Raw genomic sequence first — 17,461 nt, 5'->3', positions numbered from 1 at the left:
ATTTTTAGTCTTCTGCTTTGTGACAATCATTAAACATTCATGTGAAATATTTCTGTCTCTTTCAGAACAATGAGCCTTTGACCCTGGGTTACCATGGATATCCACCTCATAGTCAGGTAAGAGCACCATAAATAGAATTCATATGCTTGTGATGCAGATCTGACGCTCATTAATAATACGAAGCACCAGTGGGGGAGTAGCTTCTTCATAAAATAACAGATGTTCCTTCATGCCCTTCACTCCTCTGGTCCTAACCTACACCCACTTCCTTTCTATTCTCAAGCCCACCAATGATGAGATGAGAACTACTCTATGATTTACAAACTGATGCAAAAGATACAGCAGTTATTGCCATGTGTATGTAGACACTACAATCTGTTTGTATTAGTCTACTTAGTTATTAGACTGCTCAGTTTATAGGGTTAATCCTTACATCATCCACTCAGTCTCTCATGTTCTCCCCATAATCCCTTCATCTCTTTTGCTGTGTTTTACCAGACCTCTGGCTGCTTATCTGCTCTTTATCTGTCTTAAGCCCGAGCGTGAATTTGCGTCAGATTTAGAGATTTCATACCCATGCTGTTTCTTAGATGTTGCAGAAGCCAATTTGTTAGATTCTGTTTCATGTCCTGAGACGATGCACTGCTTATTTACCAAAGGGGATGAGCTGGATCGTCACGAAGCACGAGTGCTTCTTCGGCAAACTCGGTGGGAAACGTGGTTTAATAATCCACTCAAGGACTTTAGAGGCTCCGATGTGAGTTTCCTGAAGGGAGGACAAAAGGTAGAAAGGGTAGAAAAACAATGCAGCAATGTGAAGATTCCCACAAGACCAAGGTGCTAAACCTGAGCAGCTGCAGTGTGAGAATAATGTGATCAAAGGGAAAAGTGAGTGGTGAAAGGCAGCAGGTCCAAGTGTGAACATGTCTGACAGTTGCCTCACATAGAACCTGTAGCTTCAATTGGTGAATGCCTTTGTAAAATGCAAATTAGGAGTCTTTAAATCAAGCAAGGAGGCTTGTATCATGCGTTGACGCTTGCTGATAAACATGGGACACAATGTCTCTGTGTGGATCAGATTAACTTTATCACGTGTCAATCTATGTGATCAAAGTATGACGATGACGAGTCACGATCTCTCTCTGAACTACATGCTGCACTGTTGATAAAATTGATTCAGGCCCCGCCCACGTGGAGAGCTTTGCATCAGATCGGCCTTTCATCCACATCAACCCAGTGTTTTCAGTCACTGGATCCGATGCTCTCTGTAACCTACTCGACTGATGGTGAGGGACTACTGACATAAGAGTCATATTTCACTGCATTTTAACAAAAAAACAAAATGATAAACTCTCCATACGCTGAGATGATCTCAGTGTAGGGAGTGAAATCCCACCACAGGGGCTCAAAACCCCAGTGTAGGCCCCCTGTATGTTTCTAAAGTGCTGAGAACCCTGGCTTCATAACTAAAATCAAATAAAAACTCTAATTAAGATTCATACAAATTCCCCTCTTGCTGGTGCCTATTCTGGCCACAGATCTACTTCTTCAGTCGTTAAATTATAAAAACAGCTCACCCCCATTGGTTGGTCAACTCCGGCGTCTCCACTATTGGGTTATTGCGCTGCTACTGTGCAGCTCAACACATGCGACATCTTTGTCTGTTGTCTTCAAAACGCCACATTCTGGCCTTGCTTGTGTACTACGAAGTTGTCTGCAGAGGCACGTTTTTTTTAGATGACATGACAATAGATGGGCTCAGAAAAGATACGCCTCCGTGTGGACGTGACCTCGGAGTCCCTGTAACCGCTATGGATTTGGATCTTTTCTCCTGGTTTTGGTGCATTGTGTAGCTGACACGTCTGGGTGAATATATTTTGCAACATGTTCTCTTTACATACCTGAAACATCTGACTCGAATCTGGTGTAGACCATATTTTTGGGCTGCCTTTGCGCTCTTACTTTGAATAATTTTCAGATATCCATGTATAAGAATCACATTCTAGTGGTGACGTGAAAGCAAGTCCTCACACCTTTTGATCCAAGTGGAAGAATGAGGAGAGTGACGTGAGGGTAGCAGTCCAAGTTAATTCCTACTGCTTTTTTGGTAGATAGTTAATGTCTATTAAATTATCATTTGTGGCTTTCAGGTGCTGGTGGGGTTTCTGTCAGGGCGTGCTTGAGATGAAATTGTAGTTGGCGGAGTCACTTATGAATGTCAACATTGCGGCCTTGTGTTTTCATTAGCTTTCTGGCAGAATATATGTCTATGTGCTGGGTTCTCCCCAGTGCTTTAGCGGCATCGGGGCCCCAATATACTGAGACTGGCAAGGTCAGCACTCCTGCAGTCAGTTGAGCCAGACTCCGCCATTTAAGATCGACCGTTAAGGAGGACCCTGAAAGATGTACGATGCATTCTGTCGTCGCACATGTGAAAATCCAACCCATCTTCCGCACTGGGTCCTTCATTGCCACTTCGGAGACACCACTCGTGGCAAAGCTATTTAGACATTCAAAAATATGTCTGAAAGAATCTCCAACAGCTGCAGTGTGTTCATGTTCATTTATCAGTTTATTGAATTGAGCGACATTAAGCAAAAGAACTGCAGGAGATGTGTGGTGAAGGAAGGATTTGACATGCTGTGCAAAGAACATACTAACTAGAATAGACAGCAATCTGGATTAAGAACACTCATTAATATATTATTAAATGTAAACAAGGAAATATTTCATTTTGCCTTACGAATACATTTAAAAATACATTCATCCGTCGGAAGAGAGATAGATCTACCTTTGCGTCAGTAGTCTAGCTCAACAATGACGTGTGTTACGATTCAGCAGTCATTTAGCTGATCAAATAAAACTAGGTGCTGACGTTTTACATAACGCGCCTCTTGGAGGAGGAGTAGTCTTCTTTACTTCTCCCAGTGGTGTCAGCAGCCCCAGTTAGATCACCTACATGGAGAAGGAGAACAGAGATGGATGGAGAGAGAAGTGGGAGGGACTGCGACGCCAGCGGGAAACAAAGGGGAGGAGAAAGCTTTCAGGTGTGACAGGGGAAGAGCGGTGGGTGGGGGAGAGGCTATGAGGGAGAGAGAACGAAGGAGAGAAGGAGGAGGAGAGACAGAAGCGATGAGCAGGCAAGGGCACAGCAGCAAAACAGACGGCTGGGGGTTGAGGGAAAGCAAGGAGCGAGTGGGAGAGAGGAAGACACGAGTGAGTGGGAGCCAGTGAGATAGGGGAAGAAAGGAAAGCAAACAAGCAAGGAAGAGTGACGGTGACAGAGGCCAGCAGTGGAGGAGGAAGTGGGGAGGAGGTGGGGGGGATTGGCAGGGCAGACGGAGCAAGCGGGGCAAGAGAGGGAGATTTTGAATCTGTGAGACAGACGCGGCAGCCTGAGCTGCTGAGGTGACACCAAATTGGAGAGAAAGTGAGGCAGCGTGAGAAAAGGAGTGGGAAAGAGAGAGAGGAGAGACGGCAGTTTGTTGTTGCACAGAATACGATGATGGGACTGTACTATCCTTCCGTGCTGTCGGTGAGTCTTTATCTTCCTTTTTTCTATCTGCTTTTGCAAACGGCTCCGGTGAAGGCAGCTCTGCGGCAGAGCTGTCAGGACTGTCATCGAGCATGAAATGTTAATTCACAGATGAGCACTTTGCTTGACCCCCTTCTGCTGGAGTGGCCCGGCCGAGGCACTTCACTCTCCGGACTCTGTGGTCAGTTGCTGATAACTTGTGTAGAATACGACCCGACGGGGGAGCGCGGTATGGAGAAACGCACTAGCGGTGATGCTGTGGCAACTGTTCTTCTGCCGGGAACCAGAAGCGCACGCAATCTGAACATCAGCTCTTCTACAAGCAGAAACGGCGCTCTGCCATGAATTATGTATGCTTAGAATATTCGACATGAACATACAGTATGACAGCCAGTTGTACGGCTGGTTCGGCTGCACAAACGCTCCGGAGCTGGGTGTAGTAAAGAAGTAATAAAGGGGGAGTTGAAGCTCTTTTATTTTCTTTAGTGCCCTGACAGCTGTCTCTTTACATCACCCCAGCCTGGGAGTGATGGAGACAGGTGTCCACCAGAACAGTTGCCGCTGTCATTTTTCTTCCTTTCTCATGCTCGTCTGATCAGCTAACACCACCTCCTCACTGAAATTGGTGTGTCACACGTTTGGTTTACACACATAAGCTCAGGCGCACAGTGAGCTGTGAAGTCTGTGCATGACGTGTCACGTTCATATCATTACATTCGGATTGGTATGAGTCAGGTTCTGGTGTGTGCGTGCGCACGCGTGTCCTCCTTTGTGGTGGTGTGTGCGTGCTTCTCTTCAGCTGTACCTCAGATTCCTGCTCTCTTTACTGTTTGACCTCTTTTCTCCCTCCTCTTGCTCTCCCTGGGGGCCTGGCAGCTGTTATCTCAATGTTTTTTCTTCTTCTTTAACAGCCTTAGGAAGAGGGGGATGGGTTGAAAATGAAGGAGAGAATAGGGGAATGGTAATGGATTTTTTTTTTTAGTTTATGGGACTGCTTCGGTCAGCATTTGGGGATACCCCTATTGATCAGCACACTGCTGTTGTGCTGAGACTAGCGTTATCTATGCAAATAAAGAGCTATACAGTCACTTAATGAGACATGCTTATGGATCAGCTGGTTGTATCTTGTTTTAACCAGTGATAGAGAAATCAGTTTGTAACTGAGGTATGGACCCGTCCTATTTGCTGCGGCATAGCCCTTTACTACTCGTCCCAAGTGGAGCAAAAGGTCCAGCACATCAGAATGTACACACTCATCAAATAAAAGGAGTCACAATGACGCTATAAATGACATGATTTATAAATAACGTTCTTACGTTTTCCTCCTAATCTTTTTAAGGACGTTCTACTTTGAGGGGTCTGTATTTACAGAAAGAGCCTTCTCACTTAAATCAAAAAGAGTTACCGGAGAGATTTTCTATTTCCAGTTGACATTTCTACTTGAACTTAGAAACCGTAAAATGCAATAGAATCACTTTTGCATCCACATATGCATTTGTGAACAGTAATTGGTCGATAGTTGCAAATGTCTTCAACTCCAGTCTCTTTTTGCGTTCATTTGAGATTGTATTCTGCACCCTGACATTTTTTCTCAAGCCCCACCTTAGCTCGTGCCCCGGGGCCAGGGAGCGACTTCTACCTGCTGCAAAATGCGAGCTCCACGTTTACAGGGAGCCGAAAATTGTGTCGTGGAGTTTACAGCGTGTTCGAAATGTTTTCGAGTGATCTTTATGAGTTGTGTTGCCGCGACAACGGAAGTGGCCTTGCTTTGGTGCAGCTTGCTGGTTCAATTCCAAGGCTGTGCTCATCTGCATTATCTTCTTCTCCTCAAAATCACTTCAGTTAAAAAACACATCATATCATTAATGGACGTTTTGTTTCTCCTCTGTGTCATGCTCTGTTTAACTTCGTGCTATTTGCATGACACAGCCCTGGAATGTGCATCTTTCTGGATCTGATCAATAATTCAATCCCAGTCATTTATAATAAATTGCTCAGCAGTCAGAATACAACAAAAGCAGAAAAGCATTTAATGGCATAGGAACACATATGTTTCTCTGTTCATTAAATATTGAAAGGTTGTTGTTAGGCCTTGAAGTTGTTTGTGGTAAAATAGGACAATGCAAAGCATGGAACTAATATGAACCATTTTAATTTCTTATTTGGCGTTTGCAAAATTGAGTGTAAATGGACCTAGTTGTTGACATAATGTTATGAAAGCAAATTGTGTACTGTACTAGGCATTCGTTTTCTGTCCGTATGTGTATTAATTTGCATAGAGCAGCAGTCTAGTGCACCTTTTTCAAAACACACCAGCTGACCCGAGTGTTGTCAGGAAGCCCTTCCTGACAAGACAAACTAGTTTCACGGTCACAGCTTATGTATCGATGGAGGAGTGTCGATGTTAGGTAAATACGATTCCCTGTCTTGTTTGTGTGTTCACCTGCATGGCTTTGAATGGCGGCAGCAGGTGGGTTCGAATTTAGACAATAAACGTCATCATCCTTTTGTAATAATGTGTTTATCTAATGCTGCATTTGCACCAAGCGACCCATTGATGGATCCGAAGCGGCGATGACAGCCAGAGTTGGTGTGTGTCTGAGGCCTGTTCATGTGTGGATTGCAGTCACAGAGCGTGGCGTGTGAGGAAGGGGAAACAGCCGTGAGACCCTACATGGTGAAGGATGGGGTGAATTGGGCGTGGCCTCTTTGACAAACAGACATGCTACCCTTTAAGGAGATGGAGGAGAGTGTGGAAGGAGGAGTCGGGGCAACACTGATATCCTGTTGCTATGTAGCAAATGGGATTGATAGGCATGCACGGAGGTGGGACACATGCAAGGGTCCCGTCTGGATTTTATGAAGCGTAAAGAAGCACACAGCAGAGAGTGGGTGGAAAGGGAGAACGATGGCATGCAGCGTGTAGAAGAGAGGGAGGGGGAGGAGAGAACGATGAAGAACGAAGAAGAGGGTGGATATGATGGAATCATTAAACTAGCGGGTGTCTCCTCGCTCATCGATGTGCTGCGGAGACACCATGTTTGTTGGGGTCAGAAGCGAAACTCTAAAATGAAGTGGACACCTTGGTGTTCTGAGCCAAAATGGGAGGCATTAACTGCGTCATGAAATTACCTTTCGTCTCTGGTGAATGATCCGGTATGCACCAAGAGCCGACGCGATCCTGTCTTTATTCACGGCTCTCCCTCCTCTCCCACAAGCCTCTTGTAGACAAACACATTTTATAATGGGCCTTTTCAGACACTTGCTTCTGTTAACTGACCCGGATGTAAGCCACATACTGCTCGGAGTCACTGGCTCTGCCTGGACGACCAACACACTTATGCAACTCCCGGTGATCTGTGCAGAAAGGCACACACGCAAAATCTACAACTATACAGCAGAGCATGGTTTCTCTTCAGGGCAGCATTGAAGTTTCCTCCTTCCCTTGTTATGCTTTCACTGATTCTGCCGACCCTTTTATCCTAATGTGCCTCGCAGGCCGCTGCAACAGCTCTGTCACTTCCAGAATTAGAGGAAGTAGGCTTGCATTATTTTTGTCCGGATGATGCCACGTGAAACTTACATTGCAGATTGGTTCTGTGCTGGGAATGAAGCAAACTTCTCTGAAAATATCCGCTGATGTCCTGCAGGGCTCACGCCGACCCTTTTAAAATCAAATGGCCGTGTAAACGTCAGCGGTCAGTGGGATGATTGGCAGGTGTTGCATCTCATCAGAAACGCAGACATGGAGATGATATGAAGTGTCAAGGCATCAAAGGAGGTCCGGTACAGTGTTAACGTCCGAGTCACCAGCTCTCTGATTACGACTTGTCAATTTGGGGGAGTGAGTCAGCTGCAGTCCAGTCATTCACGAGGCCAGACTTCGGAGCGTTTTTGCACAACAATGCACTCTTGTTTGACTGCGACAACAGCTTTTTAATGTGTACTTTTATCATACACAATGATTCCACTCAAGTGGATTTAAGGATCAGGCTTTTCCAAAAACTACCTCTACCCATACTCGTATGCAACAGTCTAGGATGTAGGATGTTGAGTAATGGACTGACACATGAACCTAGAGCGGGTCATGCTAGTGCAGGGAGTTGTGTGTGTGTGTACTTAGCAGTACTGGAGTACATCGGCTTCTGTTGTTAAAGGTTATGTGCTTAATACATGTGAGGTCCTGGAGCAGAAAAGAGTAGAAACATAACGTTGATAAATGCATTCAAAATGTTGGATATTTGTGACTTGACATTTTGTTAATGGATACGAATGACGCGTTGAAACCTCTTTGAGGACATTTCACATTTATCGCCGTCTTTAATTTCATCAGTGTCACAGCATGCCACGCCGAGTCGGCGGGAGTGATCAACTTTCTCCTTCCATGGCCCTGGAGCCGCTCTTCACCAGCCTGTCCGGGGTTGGTGAGCTAACCTGGTTGAAACAACCACTCGTCGACTCGTCCGGGTTATTTGCTGTGCTCTTTGATTTCGGAAGCTGATGAAATCACTTCCAGTAGCACCGCAGCATGAGCTTTCTTCTTAACTGCAAAATGTGAATAATTTACACAGTTTTAGAAGCTATTTTTAACATTCTTGACTTGGTTGGTTCTTAGAAGAACCGCCATCTGTTGATAAGATGCGTCTTTTGCGAGAGAGAGACGCAGAACAGAAGCTGGAAAACGTTTGTTCACCACCCTGCTCCAGATGTGTTTGTAGCAACACAGCAATTGTTAGTTTCTCCGTAGCAGTCGTCAAGCAGAGCCTCCTGCTACTGTATAAAATAATTAAAGCTAGATAAATGCCAAACAAAGAAACAGCTGAAGTGAGCGAAAAAGTTTGCACTTAATGAAGTAGAATCAGTTTAGCTTTTGCGCCGGGTGGTTAAAATAAATACTTAATTGCTGTGACATTTCTCCGGGGAGTTTATTTAATGATTCGTACTCGTGTTGATTCATCAGACAGCTGTGTTTGTTGATTCGACCCACACACCTGCGCATACATAGATGGAGGCTGAAACCATGAGTATTGAGTGAACACTGGTGACCAAAGTGGCTGGCAATAACAACGAATAAAGTACTCTCTGTAACTTGATATTTAGGAGCGAATGATGTAGGCTACATTGGGAGGTGTGGCCTAAGTCAGAGAATGGCTTTTCGTCTCTATTGGCCCTCTGGACTAGCTTGCTGTCCAGGGTGTCCCCCGGCTCCTCGAAACAGCGGATGAATCGATGTTGTCCATAACTGACATTGATATGCATTCCACTTATGCACAAACGTATTCAATTTCGTTATTTTGTTTTTTGTTCCAGACTTAAACCCTGAACGCTGTAGTGCAGCCTAAATTGTTGCCCTTTTATCACACAGAACATTTCAGTCTTTCACAGTTTGGTAAATTAGGACCACAAATATTTGTGTACTTAACTGACAGCAGCTCACATAAAGTAAGTCCCACTTGTAATATAACTAATATAGCCTCTCAAATCTCAAAGTTAGTCAGATGGTCTACATTATCCAGCGGCAGTTACAGGAATCATGCTCCATTCCAGTTTCCTTGAAAGTGGGAAGTCAGAGCTGGCAGCTGTTAGCACAGTCCGTGTTGTAGTTTGCATTTCCAGCATGAACATTTACTCATAATAATTGAAATCATAAATACACAACAGAAACGTTTCTACATAGACGCAGCGAACAATGCTATGTATTCAAAGGATTTAGATACAAAACAAAATTGTCGAACAATATTGTAGGATGTCGGCTCGGTGTTGACACGCCGCCCTGGATATGCTCACCGTCTGACTGGGAAATCCGATGTCAGGTGACGTCATCTGGGGCAGAGCTGGGAATTTCCCAGTTCTCAGGACAACTGGAATCAATCCTATGTGGGGATTGGGTTTTTTGGTGGGGCGTTGGGGGCACTTTCCTTTTGTAGCGCTGACTTCATACTACAAGTTTAGTGAAAAGCAGGTCCTCCGCCCTATTGCTGGATTTTCCATGAAAAGCAAAGATGCAATGCTGCTCTTATTAATGTTTGATAAAATCATGAACGAAATGTTTTTGAGATAATATAGCAGACAATGTTTTATTTTAAGAATGTTGTTATCCTTATATCTCTAACTAGATAAAGATCACATAGGGTGTGGCTTCATACTAAGTTTACCCAAGAGCCAGAGGCCTTAAAAGGTCTTGGCATAACAAAAAGTCTCACATCACTTTATGACACGGTTCTCAATTTTGTTTTTAAGTCTATTATGATTGCAGAACAGGAGTGAAAGAACATGCTATTTATGGAGGTGTTCACATGGGGAAAAGGTGGTGTCAAACTGATAGTGGCAGCTTGTGCTGCTTGATAGTCAACGTTCGATTCCAAGGTCCAGCTTGCAGTGAATAATGTAAGCTCCCTATCACCTGGTTGGTGTCATGACTCCAGAGGAGGTCTGTGTAGAGGTCACAGGTCCCCATCTTTTGTAAGTGAGTGAAGGGTTCTTGGAAGCATATCACAGGTGTATCACTGAGATAGGTCAAAAGCAGGGAGACAGATGGCATGCACAACACGCACGCCCACACACTTTTAGCACTCCCAAAGGGACATAGATCTATTGTACTGCAGCCTGTCACTCTCTCTATCTTTCATGTACACACACACACACACACACACACACACACACACACACAGGCGCAGGGTTGATGTACCCTGGCAGATGTCAAGTAGGTGTGGGGTCTTTTTAGAGGCAAGTAAACAACGACTAGAACCAATATAATCCTGCTTATTATTGTTAATATTTAATGTACCATATACATGATGTATGTGTAATCTTTTCCGATTGATAAAAAAAACCTATAAGCAAACACTGAAGGCAGACATATGTGAAAATGAAGTATTTTATTTTTAGAGCAATACCTGCGATTTCGCCCAACGTCTTTGATACTGCTGCGATTGTTTCAGTTATAAATAGATCACAGAGCCATCCGTGGTTGGTTTATTTTCTTCTGGCAGATCCTCCACTGAATCATCACCTTCCTCTGTCCACCCTCCTCCTCCTCCTCCTTCTTCCATCACTTTATTGCCATTTAGGGTATCTATGCCCGAGCCAGCGCAGTAATGTTTGTTTTCGTCTGTGTGCTGTTTGTGTCGTCCATATTAAACTTAAATATGCTATGTAATGGCAGAAAGTGTGGCTTCCTTGCTATCAGTTGGTGTTTGGGAGCGTTTAGGTGTGTGGGTGTGAGCATGTCAAAGGTTGTTTAAATGCAGAGGCGAGCGTGTGTGTGGGCGTAGACACTCATCATTGTACAACGCTGAGAACAGAAACATCGAACCCTGAATAATAGATGTGAATAGAGTGAATATTTAAAGGGTGCAGAATTCTATGTGCATTTGCTCGCACGCACAGACCAATCGTATCCATGTTGACTTGACTCTTGTATATGCAGGTGGTGCTCTTGTGAATGTGATAAATCTCTGTGTGTTCCTCTTCATCTCGTCCAGGGCTCACAGGATAGTGCTGGTGGTCAAGAGGGACTCGTGCCTCCACCTTTCTCTGCTTTCCCCCCACCTCCACCACCGCCACCCCAGAACGGTCTTACCCTGGATTACGGCGGGAGTCTGTATGCAGCCGGGGCCGTCCAGGGACCCGTGGAAGCCGGTGGACCTGCTAACGGAGCCGCCAACGCTGCAAACAGCCTCAGTGGGCAAGTAAGTGCCAACGTCTTCCTCAGTGCCTCCCACATCAGGTTCAAAAATGATTCCGGCTTGTGTGGAGGAATGGAAAGGATGAGTCAGTCATTCTCTCTTAATACATCGTAGAGTTAGTCATGGTGTTTTAGCCTATATATTTTGAAATGTCCAGTTATCAAGCCCGTCTGTGATGATGGCCAGCAGAGCTCACTCCTATAGCAAACCTGCAGGTGTCACTGTGTTCTGCTACAGGACCCTGGTGCACACTAGAACATATTCATTTCAGGTTTATTTACTTTTTGTTCAGCCATGAACACATTATCTGTGATTTGTTGACTTTGTTGACGTCGACAACAGACATATTGAAACTGTTGAGAATATAGTTTTGTTAGTTTTTCTTGTAAACAACAAACAAATTATACAGACAAAAAAAGTTTGTTTTTATAATGTAGCCACTCTTTGAAACACAATGATTTTTCCAAGGTTTTTCACAATAGTGTAAAACTTCATTCCACTACTGCTAATGGTGTATTTTTTTGCATGTTTTTATTAAGGGCATTGAACCATTTATCATTAGTGCTATTGAGTTTTGCTGACAGAGTGCTAACAGAATGACAGAAAAAGCTGCTAAATGGTTCTTCTGACTTCAATAATGCGACTGAGCTGTGGTAAAAGCGTTACCATTAATTTAATGACTCAATCCTTGTTGGTCATTTAGCCTTTCATCTACTGTTATAATGAATGTGTGAAATAGTTAAGAGACTTTATGGACACCCTGTAATACAGTATGTGGTCAATATTCTAAATATTTTCTGTGTTCAAAAAGTATACAATATTTTACAATATATACAATAACATAAAAATATCAATAATATACTGTATATAATTTTGTTAATATTTTAAAATGTGATTAGCTTTGGGTTAATCTGAAAAATGGGCCCAAAATGAGAAATTAGTCCTTATTTAAATATGCTAACACCGAAATTAAGAAATTCAACAATGTATCGTTTAGCTTCTTATGCACTTAATAATGAATAATTTACATGACAACAGCATATGCAAACCATAATGAATTACAAAATGATTTAAAATCATACATTGAAATTAACTTAACTTAATTGTTTAAATATGACCATCAGAAATGAATCATGTCGGTGATTCTAGTCTCAGGAGGAACTGAGTCTTAGCTGACTAAAGACCTCCCTTTGCTGAGGTCAGATGTGCTGTAGACCCACCAACGTGGTGCTGTTAAGTCAGCCATATATAATCTAATTGTTTAGTGGTGCTGCTATCAGACAAAAAAAAGAGACCATAAAATACAAACAAATAAGAACACTGTTTATGATGGGCCTTCCCTGAACTATTAAAAGCCATTTTAGACCATTCAGAAGGAAACTGAAGCCATTGAAGACGGTGACATTCTGGTGTGTAAAACTCTCCTACTGGGAAATAAACGTTATTAAATTGTGATGATTGGAGGAGGCTGGGCAGCAATAACCATTTTAATGACATTAACAAAACAATATTTTTTTGTGATATATTTTGATTCCAATACTCAATTTTCTTCATTTTAATAGTAATTATTGTTTTCATCGGGTAATGTAAAGTTAATGCCCTCAGTCTGTTTGTGATCATCCATGTCTGAAGGTTTTGTTTTTCCCAATAGAAATGTATAATTCTAAATGAATTTCTCCGTCCCAGCAGTCGGACGTGTCCTCTCAGATCGACGGCCAGTCTGCGGTCGGCTCAGGTGGGGGAGGAGGCGGCAGCGTCGGGGACGATTCGGATGCCAAGGGGACGCCCAAACGGCTTCACGTGTCCAACATCCCCTTCCGCTTCAGAGACCCTGACCTGAGGCAGATGTTTGGGGTACGTCTAAAGCCCCCATAGCTGGGAGATACAACTTAACACAACATTTTGTCGGTTCGCTGTCGGATGTGACATTTCCATCTGCATGCGAGACCTCCTAAATGTGGTACAGGGAGATTTTCTGCAGAAGAACACCACGTGTTGGTGACAGTTGTTGCCTGGACACAGCTGACACCATGTGGCGAGAACAAGTGCACAATTTACATATATTTTCTCTTTTTTTTTTCTCCAGCAATTTGGCAAAATCCTTGACGTTGAAATCATTTTCAATGAGAGAGGCTCCAAGGTGGGTGATCCAAGGTTTTCTTTAGTCGCATGCTGTGAATGAGCCAGACAAAGGCCTAAATAGCCTCTTGTTTCCCCTCCTCCTCCCTTATCTGCTGCTTGCAGGGCTTTGGTTTTGTGACGTTTGAGACAAGTGCAGATGCAGAAAGAGCCCGAGAGAAGCTCCACGGCACGCTTGTGGAAGGACGTAAAATTGAGGTAATTCACAAGCCCACACCCTTGTTTATTTTAAACAGTGGTCATTTTCTCCTTTGTTTTCCCTCCATGCCCAATAATGAGACTGTTTCTGCCTTAGAGAAGGTTTCTGTGTTCAACTCTAACCCCTCTGGCTTGTCTGGAGCATGGTGTTGCACACACCGGCGTCCACGTCACATCCTGTCAATGTTTACGCTCGTGTTCTTGTCGTTGATGTCGGGAGCTGTCCATCGCACCCCTCTTATAGTGGAAAAGCTGTGTGGTTTGCAAAGCATGCTGGGTATAGTGGAAATCCAACGGCATGACTAGTGAGCTGTCACTGTGACACTGCTGATGAAAACTCCTTCAGTCACGGCATGTAGGGTCTATTTTGTTTTTCCTTCTGCACCTTTTACTTCCATCATCACTCCGTCCATGATCATGACGAGTTGTGATCGACTTCACACGGGCCAACGTTTGTCCCGGTGATGCTTGCGGATGTCTGTCTTCTGCTGCTGAATGTTGCATGGGTGGGGTGTTGAGGTGGGCTGTCGTCTTCATGCTTCCTATGGATGTACACAGATGCCCTGTGGCACCTTTTATGCTTGATACTTAACAGGACTTGTGCATGAGGGGGCGGCTTAGCGGTGCAGATTTTGGGAATGCGACTGCTGTGAGAAGTGGGGTGTCATCTCTAATGCTTCAAAGACTCTGATTTAAACCATTGGTGGATGTTTAAAACAAAATAAAAACAACTGAAGACAAACACATTTGCATCCACCCCTACTGTATTCAGAAACACCAGACTCATGGAAGTGCATTTTGTTGTGATCTCTTTAGTTTGTCGGCATGTGCTCAGACCTGAGTTGCAAATGGCCCCGGAGATCAAATACCACCATGCTTTCGCCATTTGCTTCGGCTCCTGATTTCCGAATTGCACCTTTTTACTTTCAGTTAAAGCTACTCTGCATGCCCCTGAATGTCCTGCACTCTTCTTTATCTGTGCGTGGGTGTGCAGCGTTAAAACATGGAGGGCAGAGAGAGAATGAAAAAGTGAGGAGAAGGCAAAAGATAGATGTGGCTTCTTGTCTTCTCCTGCCCCCCTTTGTTGCATCTCTTGGGTTCATCCATCTTTCTTCACTCTTATTTCACTAGGCCAGTCTGTCTGTCTGTCTCTCCCAGTTTGTGTGTCCCCCCCATATGCATCTGCATTCCCCCTCTGCTGTCCATTTCTCCCCCATCTCTCCGAGTTCCTTCTCTTTGAATCACGTCAAGTACACAAATCTAGGTGATAGGAATGATTAAAACACTGTCTTCCATCCAAGTTTTTTTTTCTTTTCCTCCTTTTCTCATCGTTTCTGGGTTTGAAGGGTTTTAAGACACTAGTTAGATTGTTGTTGAACGGCTGATACATGTAGGGGCCTGCGTACACGTGACCTGTGACATCACTTCCTCTCTACCACGGGGGGTTGCTTTTCATGACTTTGTTTTTTTTTTTCCTTTCTTGTTTGTTTATGTTTTTTCTTTTTTTTAGTTCATCATTTCTTTCTTACATATTTTTTCTCTATTTCCCTGATGATTTTTGTATGTTGTTGTTGTCAGTCTCCACGGTAACTGCTCGCGTGTCCTCACGCCGTTTCCCTGGCAACGGTAAGTTGTGTACATATGGCATCATCTTTGAATGACCCCTCCCTCCACCCTTTCCGTCCAAACGAAATAAAATGCACCCAACATTGAAATGACGGACTCCTTGACTTGAGGGGAGCTTGACTGATTGATATGACGGAATCTTATTGGCTAATCCTGTGATTGATTGGGGAGGTGGTGAATGAAACAAGATAAGCAATTGATCGCATGGCATTTAAAGGCCACTACCGTAACTGAATGTACTGCATCTATCTGCAAGTGCAACAACTATGACTACCACTTCTTATGCATTCATTCCAATCACCTCTCTAACAGCATTCAGCATTAATTCCAGAGCTGTATCCTGCATGGTGTACTCTCTTTCTGGTCATCTGTACGACGTCATACTGTATAGTACTTTATCATCTCTTTGTGTTGTGTGTCAGCCAGTAGTTGCATTTTTGCACCTAGTGGGACGGCATGTCAAAGCATGTGTGCTCTATTAGGCAAACTGGAGAGAGGACGATAGCTCTGTTTATCTACTGTCGTTTCTGATCATCCCTTCTGAACCATGAACTAGGATAGGTGGAACAAGAGGCGCGTTCTCACTGTAGACTGTCGTGCCGGTGGCACTGAACGGAGTAGCTGATAAATACATCAAAACACATCCCTCCATTTATTTCCCTTGAGTTGTTTCTCTGTCTTATTTTCCGACCAGTCTGGTTTTGGTTGGTGTGTGTTGGTGGCTGTGCTTTAATGGCTCGCTGGTGTTTGATCTGATTTTATTTATTTATTTTTTTTTACGTAATGGACAGTATCTTAGTAGAAACATTAGCTAACTCCTCCAATCCTGCCTGACGTCATCCGGACTGAATTACCTCTCTCTATTCAAATCTATCGTCACTTTTCATTTCTCCATTGTTGCTCATGTTCCGCGTGATCTAAAGTAGGTACCCGAATACGCTGTTTTCCGTGTGTTCATTGGCAGATCTGCACATTTGGATGGATGGATTGTTCACTCTCCCTGTCTGTCTCCTCTCCACATCATATATGTGTTCCGTGTCTCCTCATCCGGACTGGCTCCTCTTTCAGCATCCCCCCATATCTCTGTCATTTCTCTGTCGTTCTCTCTCCCCCCTCCCCGCCCCCGTCTCCTCTTTTTCTGTATGACGTGTATTTGACTGGGAGGGCTGCCAACCTTATTTGATTGCTCTCTTGCTGCATCTGATGCTTGCTGATTGGCTAGTTCTGCTCACCTCCGGTGATGTGAGGCACTCTCGACTGGCTGTGTGTCATTTTGTGTATGATCTTCGATTAGTCTTCCTTTTTTGTGTTTGCTTGTGTTCAACTGATATGCTGCTTTAATTCACCTTCTTTTCCCTCCTTTCAAGAAAGGAATTATGATGGTCTTGGATTTCTTTGTGAATGCTATTATTCTGAAATATTTGGTTTGTTTTGTTTCTTCGTCTGTGTGCCAATGACTGCATTGTTTTTTTTTTGTGTAAAACTGCCTGTTATTTCACCGGGAACCTTTGTTTCAGTGTCTATTTTTTCCTCCAAAAGAAACGCATGTTTGAAGTAGCTTTGTGGCTCATCAGTACAATTGCCTGTCGTAGCAAGGATTAAACAAAACACTTGTGCTAAAACACATTTAAATGTAGGTCAACGAAGGCTAACATGCTAAGCTAATGAATAGATGTAGCCCAGTTTCTTCATCTGGATACTGCACCCTGTTGCTCTTTGTTTCCACACGTATTCTGGTGAGATTCGTGCCTGACTGTTTCCTGTGATATCCAGGTAAATAATGCCACAGCACGAGTGATGACCAACAAGAAGATGACCACCCCGTATGCTAACGGAGAGGGACTCGCCGCTCTTCCCTACGGTAAAATCATTTCGCTCACAACCACGTAATGCCGTTAGAAAATGTTTTTTCAAGACCTGATGATGAACTAGCAAACTTCTTTAGAACCGAAAACAACTGTTCATGGTGGAAATTCACTAAAAAGAAACTGTGTTTTGTCAATAGCTGGATGGAAGCTAAGCCCCATGGTGGGAGCCATGTACAGCCCTGAGCTCTACACAGGTATGACAACAGGTAATGAAATCTCAAAACACAAAAGCATATTGTCAGACAGGCTTATTGGTGGAGTTTCTACGGAGTAAGATATTGTGATTAGAATAACATCCTTTGAGATATGTTTTGAATTAGCAACTTCAATCCCACAGAAGGGGATAGTTCCCTGTTAAATTAAAAAAGTCGTAGCAGTACTGGCAAGCCTTTCTTTGTGTATTTAAA

At 43.7% G+C, this 17,461-nt stretch overlaps 1 protein-coding gene across 7 annotated transcripts in view; it reads left to right on the top strand.

The window, feature by feature from the left end:
* Nucleotides 1-17,461, top strand: part of LOC128753403 (RNA binding protein fox-1 homolog 2-like) — a 30,913-nt gene that overhangs the window by 7,227 nt on the left and 6,225 nt on the right. For 3 of the 7 annotated variants that reach the window (XR_008413858.1, XM_053855080.1, XM_053855085.1), the window contains exons 2-8: nucleotides 66-116; nucleotides 11,020-11,226; nucleotides 12,910-13,077; nucleotides 13,310-13,363; nucleotides 13,468-13,560; nucleotides 16,960-17,047; nucleotides 17,192-17,260. Coding sequence is in view for 6 of the 7 variants with exons in the window: in XM_053855080.1 (XP_053711055.1) it covers nucleotides 66-116; nucleotides 11,020-11,226; nucleotides 12,910-13,077; nucleotides 13,310-13,363; nucleotides 13,468-13,560; nucleotides 16,960-17,047; nucleotides 17,192-17,260 (730 nt within the window). In the remaining variant the exon portion in view is untranslated. Of the gene's footprint in view, nucleotides 1-65; nucleotides 117-3,115; nucleotides 3,536-11,019; nucleotides 11,227-12,909; nucleotides 13,078-13,309; nucleotides 13,364-13,467; nucleotides 13,561-16,959; nucleotides 17,048-17,191; nucleotides 17,261-17,461 lie in introns of those variants that run through there. The other 4 variants (XM_053855084.1, XM_053855081.1, XM_053855082.1 and 1 more) reach the window with 4 other exon arrangements.

This window comes from Synchiropus splendidus, chromosome 2 (assembly GCF_027744825.2).
Source record: "Synchiropus splendidus isolate RoL2022-P1 chromosome 2, RoL_Sspl_1.0, whole genome shotgun sequence".
Lineage (NCBI taxonomy): Eukaryota > Metazoa > Chordata > Actinopteri > Syngnathiformes > Callionymidae > Synchiropus > Synchiropus splendidus.
This window is presented reverse-complemented; position numbering and strand designations above follow the sequence as displayed.